We start from the raw sequence: 20926 nt of genomic DNA on the forward strand, positions 1-20926 counted from the left end.
CTTGCCATTCCCTATATAGAAAGCAGGAACTCAAAAAATACCAGATCAACCTCCCAACCTCCCACCCAACCAATGAACAGTGCTTTGCTCAGTGGGTCAAATGGCCAGTCACTGTCTTCGCAAGTCCTTCAGAGCCAGAGTCACTGATGAGTAGGTCAGCTTTCTGGCCGGAGGAACCCACATGTGGATCACTGCCTTCCTGCCCCCAACGCAGAGCTCAGCACACTCAAAGGAGCCCTGGGACATGAGCACCAGTCTCTAAAATATGTGGCAGGTCTGACAAAGTCCTTACAACTGAACACCTGCCCGGATTTTCCGGAAGGAACACAAGCTACCAACCTACTTTCACTCTGATAAGAACCCTGCCACCTTTCCTAGCTCATCAGCTCTTCATTAATTCAATAAACTGGAGATACCCCTGTCCTAGGATAACTTAAAAATATTTGCAATTCAAGGATTATTTAGCATTTACCATTTGCCAAGAAATGGTACCTGAGTATATTCAGAGGGAAAAGACAGTCTCTGCCTTCCAGGGACTTGAGGTCCTAGAGGAGACAAACACACAGGCTAACACAATCCTGAGGGTACAAGGCCCATTCCCTTACCCATCCAGGCTTTCTGAGAATGGAATGATGCGCCAGAACCTGGCACCATCACCAGCCAACTCTGGTCAATGACCCCACTGAATGAGGCTGCAAGGATGGGCACTGGGGTGAGGACAGGCCTTAAGGGGACAGTTGTCCCCCTCAATCCCCAGGCCCTTCCATACTGGTTTTTAATTCTTCCCCTATTAGCCCATTATGCTAAGACCCCAGCTCATCCCCCCTTTGAGCTCCCTTGAGTTAGAATTCAAATTGTTTCTCAACTCCCTTCTTTGGAGGTCATTAGGAACCAGGTCAAACAGACCTATAATAAGACTGTCAGCCTGAACCAAGAAGGAGCACTGGGGGCTCCTCCTCAAAGGGCCTGCCTCTAAAACCTACCCCTAAGTCAGGCATGTATCCACGGCAATGGCAGGCCTTTTTCTAATTCCAAAAATAAAATTTACTGTAGAATGGTCACAAAGCACCACAAGTATAGTTATACACTTATATGCGTGTATGTAGACAAACATACATGACTTGTAATGGATATCACCAGTATGTGACCACAACATATACACACACCTATACATATATTTTTCACCTATTAGTTGCCTAACTGAAAACTTAGCCTTCCGGCCTACCACTAAATATGGTGATAAAAAACACTTTATCCTATCAAAGAAGTACCCTTCTCCTTTATCAAGAATATTTTTATCATAGAGTTGTCAAATTACTATGTTGTCTACTAAAAGCTAACATAACACTGTGTATCAACTCTATTTCAATAAAAAAAAAAGTATTTTTGCTAGACATGGATGATGAATGCTATGAAAAGACTCTGATATCAGGCAAAATCTGTATCTGGTGTTTAGCCTTTAATCTATTAATAAGCTGACTTGATGAATTTCCTAACATTAAGTTATCCTTGAAATTCTAAATAAATCCTACTTTCACATAGACTGGTCCTTTCATATACAACTGGATTTGACTGGGTAATACCTTTCCAGAATTTTTATGCAGTTATGCAGAAGTAAGACTAGTCTATAGTTTCTTTTTTAGGCTATCTTTGTCAGTTTTTGTTATATTAGAGTGATGCGCACTGGAACCAAGATTCAGAAATACAGACGTACATAGAGACAATGCTTTAAGGAAGTACAAAGAGCAAAGGGTTGTTTGTACATACCTCGAAAGGTTGCCTAGAAACCTCTATGAAACCATCTAGGTTTGCTACCTCCAAGGGCACTCCTTTATTTTTAGAACTTTCTGTCAGGTTTTTGGTGCCCTCTAGGTAAGTAGGCTGCATCATCAATTAATTTTGATAATCAACAATAAATAATTATCCTGGGAAAGAGTCCACATTTGCACATTTATCAGCACAAAGTTGTTTATGATAATCTGTCCTGCTTTTAATCTCCTCCAAATCCAAGAGTACATTTGTTTTCATATTTTTAACATGACATATTTGTGTTTTCTCCATTTCCTTGCCATAGGCACCAAAAGTGTCTCACTAGTATTTCTGAAGAACCAGCTCTTCTTAGTTTTCTTCATCAAGTATGATGCTTTTACTATTTTGTGTTTTGTTGATACTGCAAGGGGAGCAGTGTCTGATTATGCTAACATCAGCACAACAGGCCAGACCTGTTTCTGCAAAGTCCCCAAAGCAGCCGACACTGGGAGTGAATTCACAGAGGCCACCAGCCTTACCTCGATGAGTTTTCTTTCATAGGAGCTCGCCAGCTCCTCGGCCACTTCGCCCGGCTTCTGCTCAGTGACTGTAACTTCTCCATCAACGTTCCAAAGATTTGGTACAACTTTAAGGAAAGAAAGAAAGCCCATAAATATTTTTAGCAGTAATCAGAGTTATTCTCCCATTTAAAAAAAAAATCTTTTCTTCTTTGCCAAATATCTTCTCCATAAAGAAAGCTGTTTTTAAGGTGGGGCGGGGGTGAGAATCACAATTACTAATTACTTCAACACTGTAACATTTTCACATGAGTACAATGATGTGAACAATAAGCTACGTTTAAAAATGTAAGAATGGTCACAGAGACAGAGGCGTGCGACCCTGGGGAATAATCTTATCACTACTCCCCATTCCAATGAAACACAGGCAACATACTGGCAAGACTAAAGAACCTCCATCTTTAGAGTGGTTAAATTTCTCTTTCTCCAACAAAGAAGTTCCCCCAGTGCAGCACTCACCTGCCTATAGCTCGACATCAATGGCAGGGGGGGGGGGGGGGTCAGAGTCCACATAGAGCCACTAAGAATTGCCATTTATAAACGTACTTAGAGCAGAAGCCAGGCAGCTTCAGGAAAAACTCTAAAATCAATGCCTAATGACAATTCAAGGACATCCTAACAAGAGACTGGCCCCCAGATCAATGCAAGAATTATTAGCACAGCAGACACCAGTGGGTGGTGTTGTTCCTCCTTTCAGGGACACATCCATAAATGCTTACTTCGTGGAGAAAGAGCAGCAAGTTAGGACTGGAACAAGCAGGCTAATTCCAAGAACACCAGGGGAGCATGGGCAGGAAGGAAGTCCCACAAGAATATGGATCCACCCCAAGTCCAAAAACAAACATCCACTAAGCAGATCCCATTCCCTGTGTGTTCCAGGAGAGGTAAGTCCTAGATGCCCTACAGAGTGGGAAGAGATGGTCATGAAAGCCAGCCCTCTGGCAACTGGGATTTGGAAGCTTGGGGAGAATGGCCAAGTGGGCAAAGGCTGAGCAAAAATGGGGGTCCTGCACCTGCTCTGCTTGCAGCTCTGCTATCAGCCCCCTACCTAAGCCTCCATCAGCCACACTGACCTAGGGCCCCAGAGGCAACATGGCCCTGAGTGATGACACCCAACATGCTGGAATGAACCCAAAGATGCTCCCGTCCCAGCAGTGACCATGGCTCCAGCCACTGTTGTGGACAGTGACCCAAGTAACCCTATTCAACCTAAAATAGGTTTTAAGAGAAAATTTCAAGGGCTTCCAGTTATAAGTGATAGGCTGAACACATTCATTTACATTCACATCCTCTCAGAGTCCCATTAAAACATCCATTTCTGAAATTCTAGTGCAGATCACTGGTAAGGTGCATTGCAGGCCTGGGAACGCTTCCTTCTCAGCTGCAAGGTGGCAACACTGACATTCAACCCAATGACCATGGGACAACTTGTGAATGGCTAATAGACTGCTAATATGAGACACTCTTAGAAGTGGGGGGGGGTAAACGGGCTGGAAGTGAAAAGAAGAGACACAAAATCTGTTTAGGAAGCAATTTGCAGAAAACTAGGGTTTTATTCTCTGGAATAATCAGAGAATTATTATTTCCAGAGAATCTGGAAAATCACAGCTCTGGGTCAAGCTGAAGGTCAGGGTACCCTATGGAAAACACAGAAAACATAATACTGCTGGGCTTCTTCCATTCTTCTCCACCCATTCCCAGAGCATCCTGCAGCCAACATATACCTACCTCTAGGCAAGGAATAGAAAGTCTTGTCTTGGGAATCTAACAGGCTGAAGACCCTGATGTGAGAGGCTCTCTAGTGAAATGGCACAGCCTGCTTGCATGCCAGGAGATGAGCCCAGCTTTTTAGCACCCCACTCCTACCTCAGAGGGGCTGACTAGAACACACCTCACACCTGACACAAGCACCTATGATGGAAGATGAGGACCAGAATCAACAGAGAAAAACAACTTATAAGCAAGAGACCCAAATTAGGGAAAAAGAACACCCAAGAAGCAAATGCTCAGTAATATTCCCAGAGAGAGAAGAAGATGGTAGGTTTGAAAACAGGAGCAAGGAGGTATTTAAAAAGAAGAAAAGGCAGCACAGAGAGATTTATTTAAAAAAAAAAAAAAAAGCTCTTTTGCAAAAACGAAACTGTGATAGAAGAAATGAACAGCAGATACAAAGAAGAGAAGGTAAGAAAATCTCCAGAAAACAAGGCCAAAGGATAACAAGAGGGAAAACAAAAAGTGAAATGGAGACTTGCCATTTAAGAATCCAAGAAAGGGGGAAGGAAGTGGGGAGGGGAACAGAGACAAGGAAGTCGAAGACTTAATGCAAGAAAATGCCCCAGTACCTAGAGGCAGGCATGTGGAGACAGAAGAGCTCACGGAGCACACAGCACAATGGAGAAGCCATGCTCGGGCACCTCTCAGGGGAGTTTCAGAACATGAGCAACCAGGAGAGGACACTAACTCACAGAGTGGAGGCAGAACTTGTCCAAAGGACAGAAAATTAGAAACAGCATAGCATTTCTGAATAGCAACACTGTAAGCCAGAAAGCAATGAAGTGATACTGTCAGCATCCTGAGGGGAATTATTTCCAACCGAGAATTATGGACCAAGCCAAGCCCCGTGACAAGAATTATGGACCAAGCCAAGCCCCATGACAAGAAGGTGAAAACATCCTCAGACACACAACCATTCAAAAATTTTAACCAAAGCAGGAGAGGAAATCTAAGAACAAACAGGCTTCCTAGGAAAGAGGATACAACACAAAAGTGGGAAGATTATTAACAATTACAAGTGGCCACAACTCACATGGCCATCACAGATGACTGATGGATAAACATGCTATGGTCTATCCCTACAATGGAACACCATTCAGCCATAAAAAGTAAGGAAAAATGACATCTGCCACAACACAGATGAGCCCCTGAAAGGAGCCTGCAAAGGGAAAGACGCCAGAACTGACACCAAAGGGCCACATACAGCAGGATCCCATTTATAGGAAATGTCAAGTATTGGTTTCGGGGACCGGAAGGAGGGATGGGGGTCACTGCTAATGGGTTTATGACACCTTTTTGGAGGTGATAAAATAGTCTAGATCTGGAGAGAGGTGATGAAGGTACTAGAAAGAATTGCATTATACACTTCATAAGTATGGCACGTGAATTTTCTCTAAATAAAGGAGCAGCAAGCAGGAGCAGTGAGCTGGACAGAACAGGCCCACTTGAGCAGCCAGGCTTCCTCTGGCCACAGTGGGTCCCAGAACTGCAGGATAGATGGTCCCAGGATGGAACTAATAGATGCCCTGTTTTTAACATATAGAGATTTCCAGAAGTAAGAGAGTACTAGCATTTGGGTTAGTAATGAGTTCACGCAACACCCGCCAAATTTTTTTTTGCAAGTATTAACTCAAAAGAAATTCAAAACTTGCATGAAAATAATGATCAAGTACCTCACAGCTCAGCTGCAGAGCATTTTTAGAGTCCTAATAATGTATTCACAGCCCAGGGACCAAACCAAAAAGATGGTGTGTCTGTGCTGGAGGATGGGGGAAGGGAGACAATGGGGAGGGGTGGGGATGGACGAGCTACCCTTCACCCTCTGAGGTGAGGTATCAATGGAGAAATCAACAAGTAGCAGTGGACATGCACTGCTCAGAATCATCAAGGTAACACCCAGAACAATCAGTTCAAGGTTTGAAGCAGTTGCTTGTGGGGAGGAGGAAATGGGGGAGGGTGTAGAGGCCAGAAGTGCTAGGTCTTCTATGGCCAGGCTACATGCAAATGCTGGATTTAAACAACAAAACACCGAATTTGATTTTAAACAAGGAAACAGAATCCGAGAGAAGTCTGCACTTAGAAAAGTTAGACCAGATAGTAGCAGCACCCGCCACGGCAGGGCAGCCACCCCCAGCAGGAAGCTCCCCGTGCCCCATTAGTGAAGTCCAGTGCTAGTACACATCTGAGGTGTGACGGGTATGTGAACAGCACGGCCTGCTGGTGCCCTCCTAACGACCCAATCTTTGCCTAAGCGAGGTTGCTTTTCCTCCACAAGGAGATTCTGCTGATCAGAAAGACACGGCCATCCAACCTGCTTGATGTCTGCACATCTCTTTAGAAATCCAGCCACTGGCCTTCCCCTCCTCAGATACTAGGTCCTCTGTTGGAACATCTAAGAGGAAGCCACAATCTTCTGCACTGAAGGAGGCAGATGCATGAATGAGCTTTTTAACCTTCAAGACGAGGGAACAGACCTTGGGCACTCATGAATTTATAAAAGGTCTCTTAGAAACTAACCAGCCAACCTTCCCCTGCAACGACCTGACCTCCTGTTGCCCTGGTTCCATTCCTACAGCTTTAACAAGCATATCAGAAACTTCTATCCCATGTATAAAATAATAAATGATGAATCCCAGCTATACCATGCTTTTCTCACTGGCAGGAAGCCTCTAAGATGGCTCCTGGTGATCCCTCCCTCCCTGGTGATTCCCACTGTTCAATCGTCTCCTCCCCTGAGGATGGGCTGGACTTACTGACTCCCCTCGAATGAGCACAAAGTGGCAGAACTGATGGCATGTCACTCCTGAGGTTGACTTTTAAAAGACTGTGGCTTCTGCCTTGGGTGCCCACATCCACTCACTGAGGAAAGCCAGTTGCCATCTTGTGAGCTGCCTTATGGAGAAACCCATGATGTATCCACCCACAGCCAGGGGTCTGCCAGCAGCCAGGTGAGTGGACATGGATCCTCCTCCCGTCAAGCTCTAAGACGACAACCGCAGCTGTGTCACAGAGCCTGAGCACATAGCTGAGCCACACCTGGATTCCTCCTCTACACAAACTAAAGTCATCAATGTTTGTTGTTTTATTCTGAATTTTGGGGTCATTTGTTACACAGCAATAGATTAACAATGCAGTACCTCTAATCATTCAACAGGTACTTCCTCAGAGAGCACTGTGGGTAAAACTGAGTTAGGCCCTGGAGACATAAGGACGATGGTATGGTTCCACATGGGTGACATATATAAAAGGACAACATAGCAGTGGAGTTGGCCCATCTATCTCTATGGCTTATTAGGAAAGTGAAGGGAGCCATTTAATTGGTCACTTTCCATCTCTCCACTTGAAAAGTGAACACATGGTGAGGCATGAAAGTCCAGTCATTCCATTAGTTTAAATTTTACAAGCACCACATCTCATTTGTTTATTTTCAAGCCAGAAAGATTTCATCTGCCTTAGGAGCAGGGTAACATTTGGGTGTTCAAGGAAGGCAGCATAATCAAAGCTGGAGTAACATCAAGTCATTTGAGAGCCAAAAACAGCACATTGCACCCTCAACTCCTTACTTTCTGTACATCCCCCAATAATCCAATCAACGTGGCAAGGATCAACTGTGATTGACCTCCACAAGTCAAATCTACACCACAAACACAAACATTTGTGATGGATCCAACTAAAGATTGGTGATGGGTTTTTTTAAAGATGCACATCTCCTCAGAGTGATCTTTGAGTCTGAAATGGAAAGAAAGCCCAAGAGGAACACATGGTTCTCTATTTCTATCAACTACAGCTCCTTCTGAATTCAACAACACAAGGCTCGATAACTGATTAAACTGATAGTCTTCAGTCTATAGTTTCATTGTTAACGCTCCCAGCCCATAATCTGAGTTACAGGACAGTGTTCGGACCCTAACAGCCTGCCCTCATCAAGGACTATGAGCCAAGTGTCACTGCTGGGACCTAACAAGACAGAAATGCCCACCTACAGGGTTGGATATTTCCTTCTTGGATAAGGAACTTAAATTGTACTGAAAAAGCCAAAGCACAGAGATAGGCCCAAAGGCAAAAGGAAGAACCGTTTTTAACGTGCTAAGAAAAATTTGAGAGCTGTATCCACATACAGTGGATACTCATAAAAATGCAACAGTAATAGTGCTTCATGTGATGTGGTGCTTCAGAATTTACAATGCATCTTCAGATGCACCCTCTCACTGCAGCCTCCTTTGCAACTCCATCTGACCACCTCAAGCCTGGGCCAAAGGGGAAGAGGTCTAGGTCTTTTGTGTAGCACCTGATAACCTACCAGCCCAGTCAACCTGTTTAACATCCACAGTATTCAGAGGAAATTCTACACTTTGTTTACTTGCGTGTACTCTGAGTGGTCAGCAATTTTCTCTTATATTTCCATAATGGCCTGATTATAGAAGTTGGACTCCAAATAGAAAACTTTGGCCCCAAAGAGTGAGCCTTCTCCTTTAAAATGCAAACAATCAGTCACCTCAACTACGTTTGGTAGGAGCCCAGAAACACTTTCAATCAGAACTATTTTTCTTGTTTCAGAGAAGCTGTGGGTTTGTTAGTACTGTTAGCAGGTCATTTAAACTTAGCAAACATGACACAGTTTTTCACCTCCTCACAGCCTGCCATTACTGTTTGGAGGTGTCTGTGTTAAGTCATCTAAAAGCAGCAGACACTATGCTGGTCTCGTTAGCAGGCACCAGAGAATGCATGGGGTTTTCTGCCTAAATTAGTTTAAGCAAAACTTCAAAGACCATGGAGAGCAACATGGCAAACAGTATGATAAGGTTACTGTTTTGCTTTCAATTTCAACAAGCTTAGCACGATCCCAGATGCAAACAGTGTCAGACGCTAGTGGCAAAAGAGGATAAAGAACCACTTTAAATTCAGAGATGGCTCCCTTGAACATCCTGATGGACACAAGGAAGTGTGCCAGTCCCGGAATAGCAAGCCTGGTTTGGTGTGACGGGAAATCTGGGACATCCGAAGGTTCTAAAGAAGAAAGGTCCCTCCTGGGTGAGTGACAATGATCCCTACAAGGCAGCAGAAGAAACAGTCTTCATAATAATAGCATCTATCGCTTTCCATGTGCTGGCTGTGGCAAGCGGAAAGCATACTGAAGACAGTGTGGTCTCTGCAACCAGACCAACGGCCAAGTCTGGCTCCACCACTCCCCAGTGAGAGACCTTGAGCACGTCTTTTATTTATTCATGCAACAACTAGCTACTGAAGATTCGTTCTGTGTCAGGCACTAGGCACCGGGCATAGAGGGATGTGCTAAGGAGGGAGACTGTGAATGCCAATGCAAAGCTTAAACTTGAGTGGAGGGACTCAGAAAATAAAGAAGTAACTCTTTAATATATCAGGTTGTCAGAAGTGCTAATTGAGGTGGTGAAAGCATGAGCACTGATGGTGGTGAATGTTAATTAAGTCAATGCAAGGAAAGGTTCACTTAGGAGATGCCAGCTGAGCAGAGACTGGACTACAGTGGAGAACATGAGCCATGCAAGCCCTGGGGGACAGCATTCTTGGCAAGAGCAAGTACAAAGGCCCTGGGGGTGCTCCAGGAACAGCCAGGGTACCAGCATGGCTGAAGGATAATGGACGGGAGAGAGAACAGGAAGTGAGGTCATAGAGAAGGTGGCGGGGTGGGGGGGAGGGGTGTATAGGCTACGATATTTTATTCTGAGCAAAACAGGAAGACCCTAAAAGGTTCAGAACAAAGGGGGGATGGCCAGACCTTTTTTTAAAGATCATTGTACCAGCCATGTGAAGAGGTTAGAGGGGAAGCTCAGGATACAGGTGTAGTGGCTGGGACCAAGAGGCACAGTTCAGATCTCCCTTCAAGGAAGAACTTACCATTCTTTGCAAGCAGTGCAGTTAGTGGACACTCTCCAGCTACAGCACTCCCCAGATGTATAAGTAAGATACCGATAGATCCGACGTGGGGTCAGGGTGAAGATAAAAGTCACACTAATGCCAACATTTTTGGTCTCAGAAAAATCAAAGAATGGAGCTATCATTTTATTGAGCTAGGGAAGGGTGGGTGTGACAGGGAAGAGTGAGTGACCACCAGGAGTCCAGTTTTCAGACAAGTCAGATTGGACACAGCCCACCTGAGAAAAGCAGCGTGAACACAGTAGTGTGTGAATCTGGAGTTCCAGGGAGAGGAGAGGTTGGGGATGTCAAGTTAGAAGTCAATGGCATAGAGATGATAAAACTGGATGGATGAGATTACCTATCCTTTGGAAGCTGAGGCTCCTCCTGCTGTAAAATAGTAATAGGCCAACCCCAAGGAGCCACAGGATGGGCCACCCTGATGCAGGCAAACACGCAGCACAGGTTGGCTGGGAGGAAAGACACTCTTAGTGTTGGCACTCATCAGTAAACCATGATGCTTAAGAGCCAGGCACACTACTGAACGCTTTCCTGTTCTCACAGTCAACATGCAAGGTAGAGAGTAACAGCTGCCAAAAATCAGTTTCCAGGGGAATCTCAGGACTCACTCAAGGTCAGATATCTTTCAAGTGACAGAGACAGAAAAACCCCAACCTGTGTTCCTACCCCATCAGCAGCTGAGTAACAGAGAATCTCTCTCTCTCATTCAGACCTTGGTCCAAAAGGTGTTCATGAGGCCCCAAAACTAAGGAGAACTCGAGAAAGGGGGTGGCAGGGGGCCCAACGGTTCTCTCTCTGCTCCGGGGCTGTGACACAGGTGGAGGACACTGCCACTGCCACCAGCCCCTGCATGGCTGCAGCTTTGCCACAGCCGGTGCCGCTTAGGCAGCGAGTCCCTGGAATCTCTCAGGAGAGCTTCTGTGGAGGGCTTACTCCATTCAGCACTCGACATCTTATGATTTTCCAGCTATGGGCAACAGATGAACTGTGGCTGCTATTCAGCTACTTTTGATCTTCGGGAAGAAAGTCCCCCAACACCAAGAAATCCTCATCCAAGCTAGAATCTCTTGTGAGAAGCCAGACCACAGTACTCGGGGAAGAAGGTGTATCAGACAGGAGACGTCGCGGTGAAAGGGGACGGTTGCTCCCTACTGATGCAGGAGCAGGTCTACCACGTGGACGTGGGCACAGGCTCCAGCATAGAGCACCTACAGGCAGCAATAAAGAGCCCATTAGGCTCTCCTGAGCCCTGACACATCCCACCTCCAAGATGAGGGGTTATCTTCTCACTTAAGGCTCACAATACCATCGCACAAAATTTCCATTTCAGAGATGAGAAAATAGAGGTTTGGGTGTGTTGTGGTTTTTTTGTTTTTGCTCTTTTTCTTTTTGAACACTGTAAATGATGGAGCCAGTTATACAAACTGCAGTCTGCCTGGTTTCAAAGTCCCACACTTGTTCCTCACTCACCACACTGTCTCCCAGCCATCCAGAGCCTACCCACAAGGGTGGTACCAATTTCCTACAATGTCAGATTTCCAAGGCCATCTTCCAAAACTCCAAAGGAGACCGACTTTCCTATATGCAAACACACACACCCTGACATTTTTAGTTGCTTCATGGTGTAAGAATACTATAGATTCCCAGCTCTCCAGAAAGTTGAAATCAAATTCTTCAAAAACGTGATATAAACCCATTCACCTCACAGATCATTCTCTAGGTTTTTTTTTTTTTTAAGGCAGGGGGCTTATATGATAGTCAAGCCAAGAGAATGTTATCCAAAGAATGCCCTAGTAGGGGATATCCGTGCCAATGAGACCTATCCCAAGACTACAGACTCATCTGTATCCCTCAAGATCAGGACCAGGAACCAAGGGATTGACAGGGATATTGTTTCTAGTAACAGACGAGGAATTATGTGTGATCAGAAGTGTCGACAGACACACACAAGGCATTCCGAGGTTCACATCTTGGCTCTGCCACCAAGTAGAATGAGACCTCATCACCTCATTTCCTCCTCTGTAAAATGGGGAGGGTACTTCTTATGAGGATTCCATAAGGCAAGATTCTCAAGCATTTTATATCCTCACTCCAAGTGTTAAAGACAGGATAACTTTTTAAGAAGAATGTAAAGCAAGAGCCTGCCTTCTTTTTCAAAACAGAAAGCCTCTTCATCAGAAGCTCCATCTCGCATAGGTCGTTCTAGAGAAAGATGCTCACCTGTTCGGATGCCACATCCCTCTTCTGAGAGATCACCTAAATATAAAACATACGTACTGGGACAGCTGGGAATGATGGTGGCATAAACCAGAACTGTCTTCACACCCTCCGCTGAGTACATTTTCACCTGCTCGTGTGATGTAGCCTAGCAGAGCCTCTGATAGACACCTGAGAGTTGTGTTTTTTCCCCCTTAAGTGAAAAACAGTTTGACAGTGAAAACCACTTCTTTTGCTGGAATGAAACAGGCAGCTAGGCATGCCAGACACAGGGATCTTTTGCCCTGAACAGAATAGATCTTTGCCCTAAACAGAACTTTTGGGCCAGACTGTACTCTGTAGAAGTTCATGAAGGGTTACCTTGTCAACAATGGGAAAAGGGGACATGGATGGCTGCAAATGTTTTTTAAACTGCATTTCAAAATGCAAATGTATTGACGTTCAAGAATTAAATTAGTAACAGAAACGTGTGTGGTTCTATTTTGGTAGAAGGGAGGATGGAAGCAACGGTGAGGAAGGACCCACCTAAGTGTGCACCTGGTCGTCCAAACAAGGACAAAGGGCACACGAAGCTGTCAACCTTGGAAACCTGGGGTGCAGGAGCAGGAGAGAGCAATCGGTATTTTCATTCGAAGCCTTTAAATCATTTTATATCAAACCACCACGTGTGACTTCTGCAATTTGTTCTTAAAACAGCACAGCTATGTATATGAGAGGCAGAACTGGGTTATCTATAAAGCCCAAGTTTTGAGAACTAAAACCTTCCTTGGGTAATCACTGTACGATCTGCTCTTCAGAGGAGACCCCTTGAATTTCAAACACCCATGTGGACAATTTCTCTGAACTGCCTCCCTCCTAGGACTTGCTGCCACACCATAAGCCAGTCCATGTCATCCAGTTAAAAAAGGAAACACATCAATACAGTAAGAGAGATGTAACAGCGCCAAAGGCACAGGAGCTGGAGTCAGATGCACCTGGCTTCCAACCCCAGCTTGGCCACTTTCTGCAAAGTGCTTCCTGACCCAAACCCAGCCTTCTGGTTGGCAAAGAGGGGATCATCACACCCATCTTGCAGGACCCCCGCTAGAGGACCCAAAAGCAGGTGAAGCAACAAGCAGGGTCCTGTTGCAGAAGGCAAGCTCTCCATGTAGCAAGGGTGTGTGAGCTTATCTGTCTGCCTGGACTGTAAGCTCCCTAAAGGTTCCATCTTGTTTCTCTCAACTCACATGGTGTTCACAATTAGATGGGGCACAAGTAAGATTCTCAGTACTTCCTTCCTGGCTGACCAACACTTCTTTGAATCTGAATGTACCAACCTATCAAGACTTTTGATCAACAGACACTAGCCATTCTTAACTGGAGATGCCATCTAACTGACAGGCTAATTATTTATCATGGCTCTGAGGTCTTGTTCTGTGTTTTCTCTACATTTCTTCAATAAGTTTATTTTCTCAAATTATCAAAGCAACACATGTTCGCTACAGGAAAAAAAATCCATTTTTGTATTTTCACGCCCCTCTTGTACATACATGAGACCTCAGCCAATTAAGGAACAGGAACATGGTATAAATTCCAACCCAGCCAACAGGTCAAAGGATAAGCCACTGTACTTCTAAACAGTTTATATTCTCTCCAAGGAGTGCACATACCCACTCCCACTTGACCCATACAACTACTCAAGGGTTGGCAACTATCCAAGAAGAGAAGCCACAATAGTAACTTGGTGGCAGTTAATCATCTGTGGATTCTTACTGAGTACCCAGCATGATTGTAAGCACTAACATACTTCTTCCTCCTCCCCAATCTGCAAGTGAGGGGGGCACAGTCCTAACCCCAGTGTTATACCACTCCACAGGAACTCCCATCAGTCTGGCCTGGCAGAGAAGGACGGGATTCTTGATTCCAGAGGGAAGGCCTCAGCGAGCTTCAGACAAATTGATGATGCTCCTCCCCTGGATGGTTTTCTCCCCTTGTGCCAGCACCCCAAACCAGAAAAAACATTCAGAATCCAGAAACCTTTCAATTCTAGATGTGACCACTTACCTTCTATTTCCCATTTCATCCTAAGTTCAAAAGTAATACATGAGCACAAGCATGTTGTTTAAAAAAGTTTAATCCCAAGAGACTTCACATGTTTTATTGTAGCAATATTCACCATCACCAACACGTGGAAGCAACCCAAGTGTCTATCAGTAGATGAATGGATAAGCAAAACACAGTCTACACATCCAACAGAATATTCTTTAGTCTTTAAAAAGGAAGTGAGTCATAACATCCCACAGCATGGATGAACCCAGGGGACATTAGGCTCATTGAAGTCAACCAGTCACAAAAAGATCAATACTGTGTGAGTCTACTTATAGGAGGTACCTAGAGTAGTCAGACTCCTTGAGACAGCAAGTAGAAAGGTGGTCTCCAGGGACTAGGGGAGGAAGAGCGGGGAGTTATGCTCAAAGCGTACAGAGTTTCACTCTGCAGGACAGAAACAGTCTGTGGAGATGTCTGGTGGGAAGAGGTGGCACCACAGTGAAATGTACTTATTAATACCCCTCAGCTATGCATTTCAAAATGCTTAAGATAAATTTTGTTCTATATACTTTACCACAGTTAAAAATAATTTTTAAAGGAATTAAGTACTGGTACACACCACAACAGGGATAAACCTTGAAAATATTCAACACAACAGCAAACAAACAATCCAATCATGAAATGGGCAAAAGACATGAAGAGAAATCTCACAGAGGAAGACATAGACATGGCCAATACGCACATGAGAAAATGCTCTGCATCACTTGCCATCAGGGAAATACAAATCAAAACCACAATGAGATACCACCTCACACCAGTGAGAATGGGGAAAATTAACAAGGCAGGAAACAACAAATGTTGGAGAGGATGTGGAGAAAGGGGAACCTTCTTGCACTGTTGGTGGGAATGTGAACTGGTGCAGCCACTCTGGAAAACTGTGTGGAGGTTCCTCAAAGAGTTAAAAATAGACCTGCCCTACGACCCAGCAATTGCACTGTTGGGGATTTACCCCAAGGATACAGATGCAATGAAACGCCGGGACACCTGCACCCCGATGTTTCTAGCAGCAATGTCCACAATAGCCAAACTGTGGCAGGAGCCTCAGTGTCCATCGAAAGATGAATGGATAAAGAAGATGTGGTCTATGTATAAAATGGAATATTACTCAGCCATTAGAATGACAAACACCCACCATTTGCTTCAACGTGGATGGAACTGGAGGGTATTATGCTGAGTGAAGGAAGTCAATCGGAGAAGGACAAACAGTGTATGTTCTCATTCATTTGGGGAATATAAATAATAGTGAAAGGGAATATAAGGGAAGGGAGAAGAGATGTGTGGGAAATATCAGAAAGGGAGACAGAACATAAAGACTCCTAACTCTGGGAAACAAACTAGGGGTGGTAGAAAGGGAGGAGGGCGGGGGGTGGGGGTGAGTGGGTGATGGGCACTGAGGGGGGCACTTGACGGGATGAGCACTGGGTGTTATTCTGTATGTTGATAAGTTGAACACCAATAAAAAATAAATTTATTATAAAAAAATATTACACTAAGAGAAGAAAACCAGATGCCCGAGGACACATACAGTATGGTTCCGTTTACAGGTTATCTCCCACTTGCCACAAGTTTGCATTACACCACTTCACTTCTACAGAAGACCTCCATTACTACCTGGTTTTGCTAACCAAAAGAAATCAAAAGGTCTTCCCTTTTCAAAAAAGGGGAGGGAAGGGCAGCCCCGGTGGCGCAGTGGTTTAGCACCGCCTACAGCCCGGGGTGTGATCCTGGAGACACCACCTCCCACATGGAGCCTGCTTCTCCCTCTGCCTCTCTCTCTCTCTCTCTCTGAATGAATGAATGAATGAATGAATGAATGAATGAATGAATCATCAATCAATCTTTAAAAAGTGGGGAAGGGAATGCTCTTCACCTGACACCATGTCAGCTCATGGAAGGTTTCAAAGGAACATCCTGCTTTCAGACAGCAGGGGACGTATGAAATATCCAGAAGTGGCAAATCCACAGAACCAGAAAGTAGTTTCATAGATGCCAAAGGCTGGGGGGTGGGGGCATATGGGTGGGAAACGACTGGCTGCTAATAGGTTCAGGATTTGTTTTCAGAGTAATGAGAATGTTGTGGAGTTACAGTGTAGTGATGGTCACACATCTTGGTGAATACACTGAAAAACACTGAATTCTGCACTTAAAAATAGGTGAATGGCATGTGATGTGAATTTTATCTGAATAAAAAAACTCAGATGCTTAAGTATACAGCATAGCAAGTGTCCTGCACCCCTCCCCAAAGCCTCACCCTCCCACCCCATGCCCACTCCCCTCACTGTTGTTACTGGATTGTATGCACAGCTACATAAGTACTTACGTACTCTTACAGGTTTGGGTTTTTACAACCTAAATGGCATACACAGCATAGTCACCTGTCACTCTACAACCAGCCTGGGTGACTGACTATACCTCGCCAGCACAGGCAGACTGGCTTCCTTCCTCATCACAGCACCACCACAGGTCACAACCACCATCTCTCCCACCAGTCTCTGGAACTAATCCCAACTCAAGCAAGGCCACAATCCACAGCCTGGTGCCTGTCTTTGTGCATGTGTATAATTCTTTCTTTGAATGACTGGAAACAGAGCGGCTGGGTTAAAGAGTATGCACAGTTTAAACTGTTAATGCTAACAAAGGCTTCCTGCCCCACCCCCACCCACCACCCCCAGATTCCCAGTGTTCTGTGATCTTGAACTGCCATCTAACCACTATGGGCCTCAATGTTCTCATGGATGAAACCAAGCAGAAGACTGAGTCAATTTTAGCACTAACATTGATCTTGTAAGCTCACAAGACCCAGAGGATGAAGGATGGAAAAGGAGAGGCACTGGAGCAAATGGCAAACCTGAGCTCACAGTACACTCACAGCCACTACAGCCGGACACCTGACCGAGAAAGGCCAAGGCAGGCAAGCAGAAGGACAAAGATGCTGGAGAGCTGAAAAGTATGTACTCTGTGAAACAGGACCTCAAGCTGCCAGGCTGGCAAACTGCAGGGTAGGGCGGGGCCCTATACCCCCAAGATGAGGGGCTTACAGCTAGGCTCTGAGGAGTGACTCATCCAGACCACAGGTGATGCCAGCAGGTACCTTGAGCAGTAATCAACAAGGATGCTCACCATACCTGAAGCTGGGAGAACAAAACTGGTCAATAAAAGCCAGTAATAGCAAAAGATTTAAGGAAGAGAATTTTGGAAAGGGGAGGTTTATTTTTTTGTTTGTTTTTTTTTTAAGGCTCACACAATTAATGTTGAAAACTCAGTATCTGTCTCTGCTCCAGGCACCTACAGCAGAGTAAAGTCAAAGCTGAAACAGGGACACCCGGAACACTGGCATGAAATGAAAATCCTCATCCCCGAGTCTCAAGGTCATGGCTGAGGTTTCAAACTGGGGCGTGAGAAGTGCAGAGACTGATTGGTTTAGAAAAGAAATCACATTGAAAGCTCACATCCCTTATGAATTCTAAAGAATGCCATAAGGTCAAGTCACCATGGAAAGAAAAAAGAGGTCACAGAGAAACATAGGAAAAGCCTCGATGTGGCAGCTGCCTCCCAAGGGGAAGAAGAACATGGAAAGTGGATGTTTGTGGGCAAGAGCAAAGGCCCAAGCAGGACATGGGCAAATGCAGCAGGGGCAGGAGAGGGAGGAGGGAGGGGAAACTCATGGACATTGCAGTGACCCCACAGGGAGGGCTACCAGATCGGCGAGACTCTAAGGGTGGACCATGGCCCACCCTCAACAGCATCACTTGCACAGGAATGTGATGGGAGTAGAAAGTGTTAAAATGGAGGTTCTATGGCCCCATTCCCAGAATTAATTCAATTAGGGTCTGAGGGGAAGGTCAGAAAGCTGCATTTTAGTAAATACTTAGGTGATTTCAACACACACACTAAGTGTGAGAACCACTGCATCAAGCAAAGAGAAGACATCCTAAGGTAAGTAGGAAAGGGGAGAAGGAGCACATTCAAGTGCTCAACCCCCAGGAGCCACACATGACCCCCAGGGTTAGCCCTGATCCTCCCGTTCTCCAGGGCTCCACAGAGCTCAGCAGGCAGGGGGCCTTCGGTCATGGCTCTTAGCAAGGCTGCTGGGTGAGGGAAGCTAGAGACCCACCTGGCACAGCCCACACACAGCATAACTGGGGCTTGTGCAAGCTGAAGGCAGGCAGAAAGAGGGCGGGCGTCATGTCCACCAGTAACCCCCCTGCAACCCAGCCCATGCTAGGAGGGAGTCCACACTGCCTCCCCTCAGACGGGGCAGAAGGACCTGGTAGCCTGGCCATGATCTATCTGGGCTCTGGACAATTCCCTGGATATAGAAGTGGTGTAGACTTCCTATGCACGTGAGAAACAGATTCTGACATATTTGGAACAACGTGATAATATATGACAAACCAGGAGGCTATTTCAAAAGGCCCACAGAGATGTTCTGCAATCCTGACAACTTCCCAGAAAATCTTAATTATATCTAAGAACTCAAAGCACGGAAGATTTGGAGGAAGCAGAGGACAGAAGGGAGAGGAGAAGGAAGCTGGGGAAGAGTTTGGAACATTCCAGGCCAGAAAGCTGAATCCATCTCTCTCTGTACCAATGGGATGTTTCTGGTCTGTTTATGGTCGTCTCTTTGTACTTGATTGACTACTACAATCAGATCATAACATAAGAATGAAGTCCTCCTCTTACCAAGAGTCAAGGAAATTCCCTAAGGGAGGCTAGAAGTCCTCTAGGGTGTTTGTGTATTAAATAAAAAAATAACCACTCTCTCCACACATGGCACCCCTGAGATGCTGGATGCGTGAACTAACTCCCAAACCATTACAAGTGCCATGCAACATCAGCAGATAAAAAGTATTTCTTCCTCTTAACTAGTAAGGTGGAAAGGCAGATAAACTGCATAATAAGGAATGCAGGGTGCCTGGGCTCAGTCAGTGTCTGCCTTTGGCTCAGGTCGTGATCCTGGGGTCCTGGGATAGAGCCTTGCACATCAGCCTCCCTGCTCAGTAGGGAGTCCACTTCTCCCTCTCCCTAAGCCCCTCCCCTGACTCAGGCTCTCGAAAATAACATCTTTAGAAATATATGTGTATGTATATTTATATATATATTTAAATATATATTACATAACACTATATTATATATAAATATAAAATAACTTAAATACACACTTATACTTAAATATTTATATATATAAATATAAAATACGCACACACCTATACACACAGAGGTCTTGGACCCTAGTTCCTGACACATGGCTCCCAAGTTCTTTGGAATTTCCGGATGGAAATATCTTTTGTTTTCATGAGGTGACTCTTGGTGGGCTGTGGGATGGGGACTGGCCACCAAAGAGACCAAGCTGTGATTAGAAACTTGAAACCTTCAGTCCCACTCCCTAATCTTGACGGAGGGGAGAGGGGTTAGAGACTAAGTTTATGATCCATCATGCCTAGGTGGACTAACCATCCATAAAAATCCCTGACCTATAGGGTTTGGAGAGATCCAGGGTTGGTGAGCATACTCACATACCAGCAGGGGCAAGCACCCCAACTCCACAAGGCAGAAGCTCCTGTGCTCGGGACCCCAGCAGACCTCACTTTGTGTACCTCTTCATCTGACTCTTCACTGTAGCCTTTGTAATATTTTTTATAATGAAACTAGTAAATGTGAAGAAGTATTTCCCTGAGTCCTATAAGCCATTCTAGCAAATTGCTGAACCTGAGGAAGGGGTGGTGGGAACTCCAATCTATAGGCGGTTTGCTCAGAAGCACAGGTGGAAACCCAGGGCTTGAGACTGACGTCGGAAAAGGAGGCCATCTTCTGGGACTGTGCCCTGAGACTGTGTTGTCTGCACTAACTCCAGTTTATCAGAACTGAATTGCACTGTAGGACACCCAGTTGGTATCCCTAAATTTGATGATTGGCTGGTACAGAAAAAAGCCCCACACATTTGGCATTAGTGTTGTGAGTAGAGTAGAAGAAAGCATTTTTTCTTTTAGAGATACACTCATCCCACAAAAGCATTTTAGAATTCTAATGCTGCACCCTCATGTTTTCACTCAGTACATACATGCTGAGTGGTGGCCATGGGTCAGATGCTCTGGATACCATGGGGAGCAGAACATGCTAGGCTACTGCTGTCCAAGAACTTACATCTGGTTTGTGGCAAATGAGCAAATAAAGGAGATAATTCCTGATGGTAACAAATGCCATGCAAATATAATAAGCAGGAGGCAGTGCAGGAGTGGGGATAGCTCTTTAGACAAGGGGAGATTAGGCTCTTTGAGAAGAGCAGTTAGGGAACGACGGGAGAACATTCTGGCAAAGGAGTGGTGAATGCTATGGCACGGGATGGAGAGGCTTCTCCAAGGACAGAAGGCAGGCCAATGTGGCTGACGCATGATAAACAAGGAGCACAGTGACTGAGTAGCAGAGAAAGCAGGTGTCGGCTGAATCCCACAGGGCCCTCTGGGGCTATGGGAAGAATTTTCAGGCAAAGCCAATGAAGGGTTCCGAGCAGGGAAGTCATACAATGGCGTTTGTTTGATTATTTTTAAGTCACTCTACCATGTGAATTATGGATGGCAAAAGAATACAATGGAAGAGACCAGTTAGAA

The 20926-nt window shown here is 45.2% G+C and overlaps 1 protein-coding gene across 3 annotated transcripts in view; it reads right to left on the reverse strand.

Annotated features, from left to right (window-relative positions):
• SNX29 (sorting nexin 29) overlaps positions 1–20926 on the reverse strand; it is a 535216-nt gene that overhangs the window by 255734 nt on the left and 258556 nt on the right. For all 3 annotated transcript variants that reach the window (XM_041748281.1, XM_041748280.1, XM_041748282.1), the window contains exon 15: positions 2289–2395. In XM_041748281.1, the coding sequence (XP_041604215.1) occupies positions 2289–2395 (107 nt within the window). The remainder of the gene's footprint in view (positions 1–2288; positions 2396–20926) is intronic.

This window comes from Vulpes lagopus, chromosome 3, assembly GCF_018345385.1.
Source record: "Vulpes lagopus strain Blue_001 chromosome 3, ASM1834538v1, whole genome shotgun sequence".
NCBI classification, from domain to species: Eukaryota; Metazoa; Chordata; class Mammalia; order Carnivora; family Canidae; genus Vulpes; species Vulpes lagopus.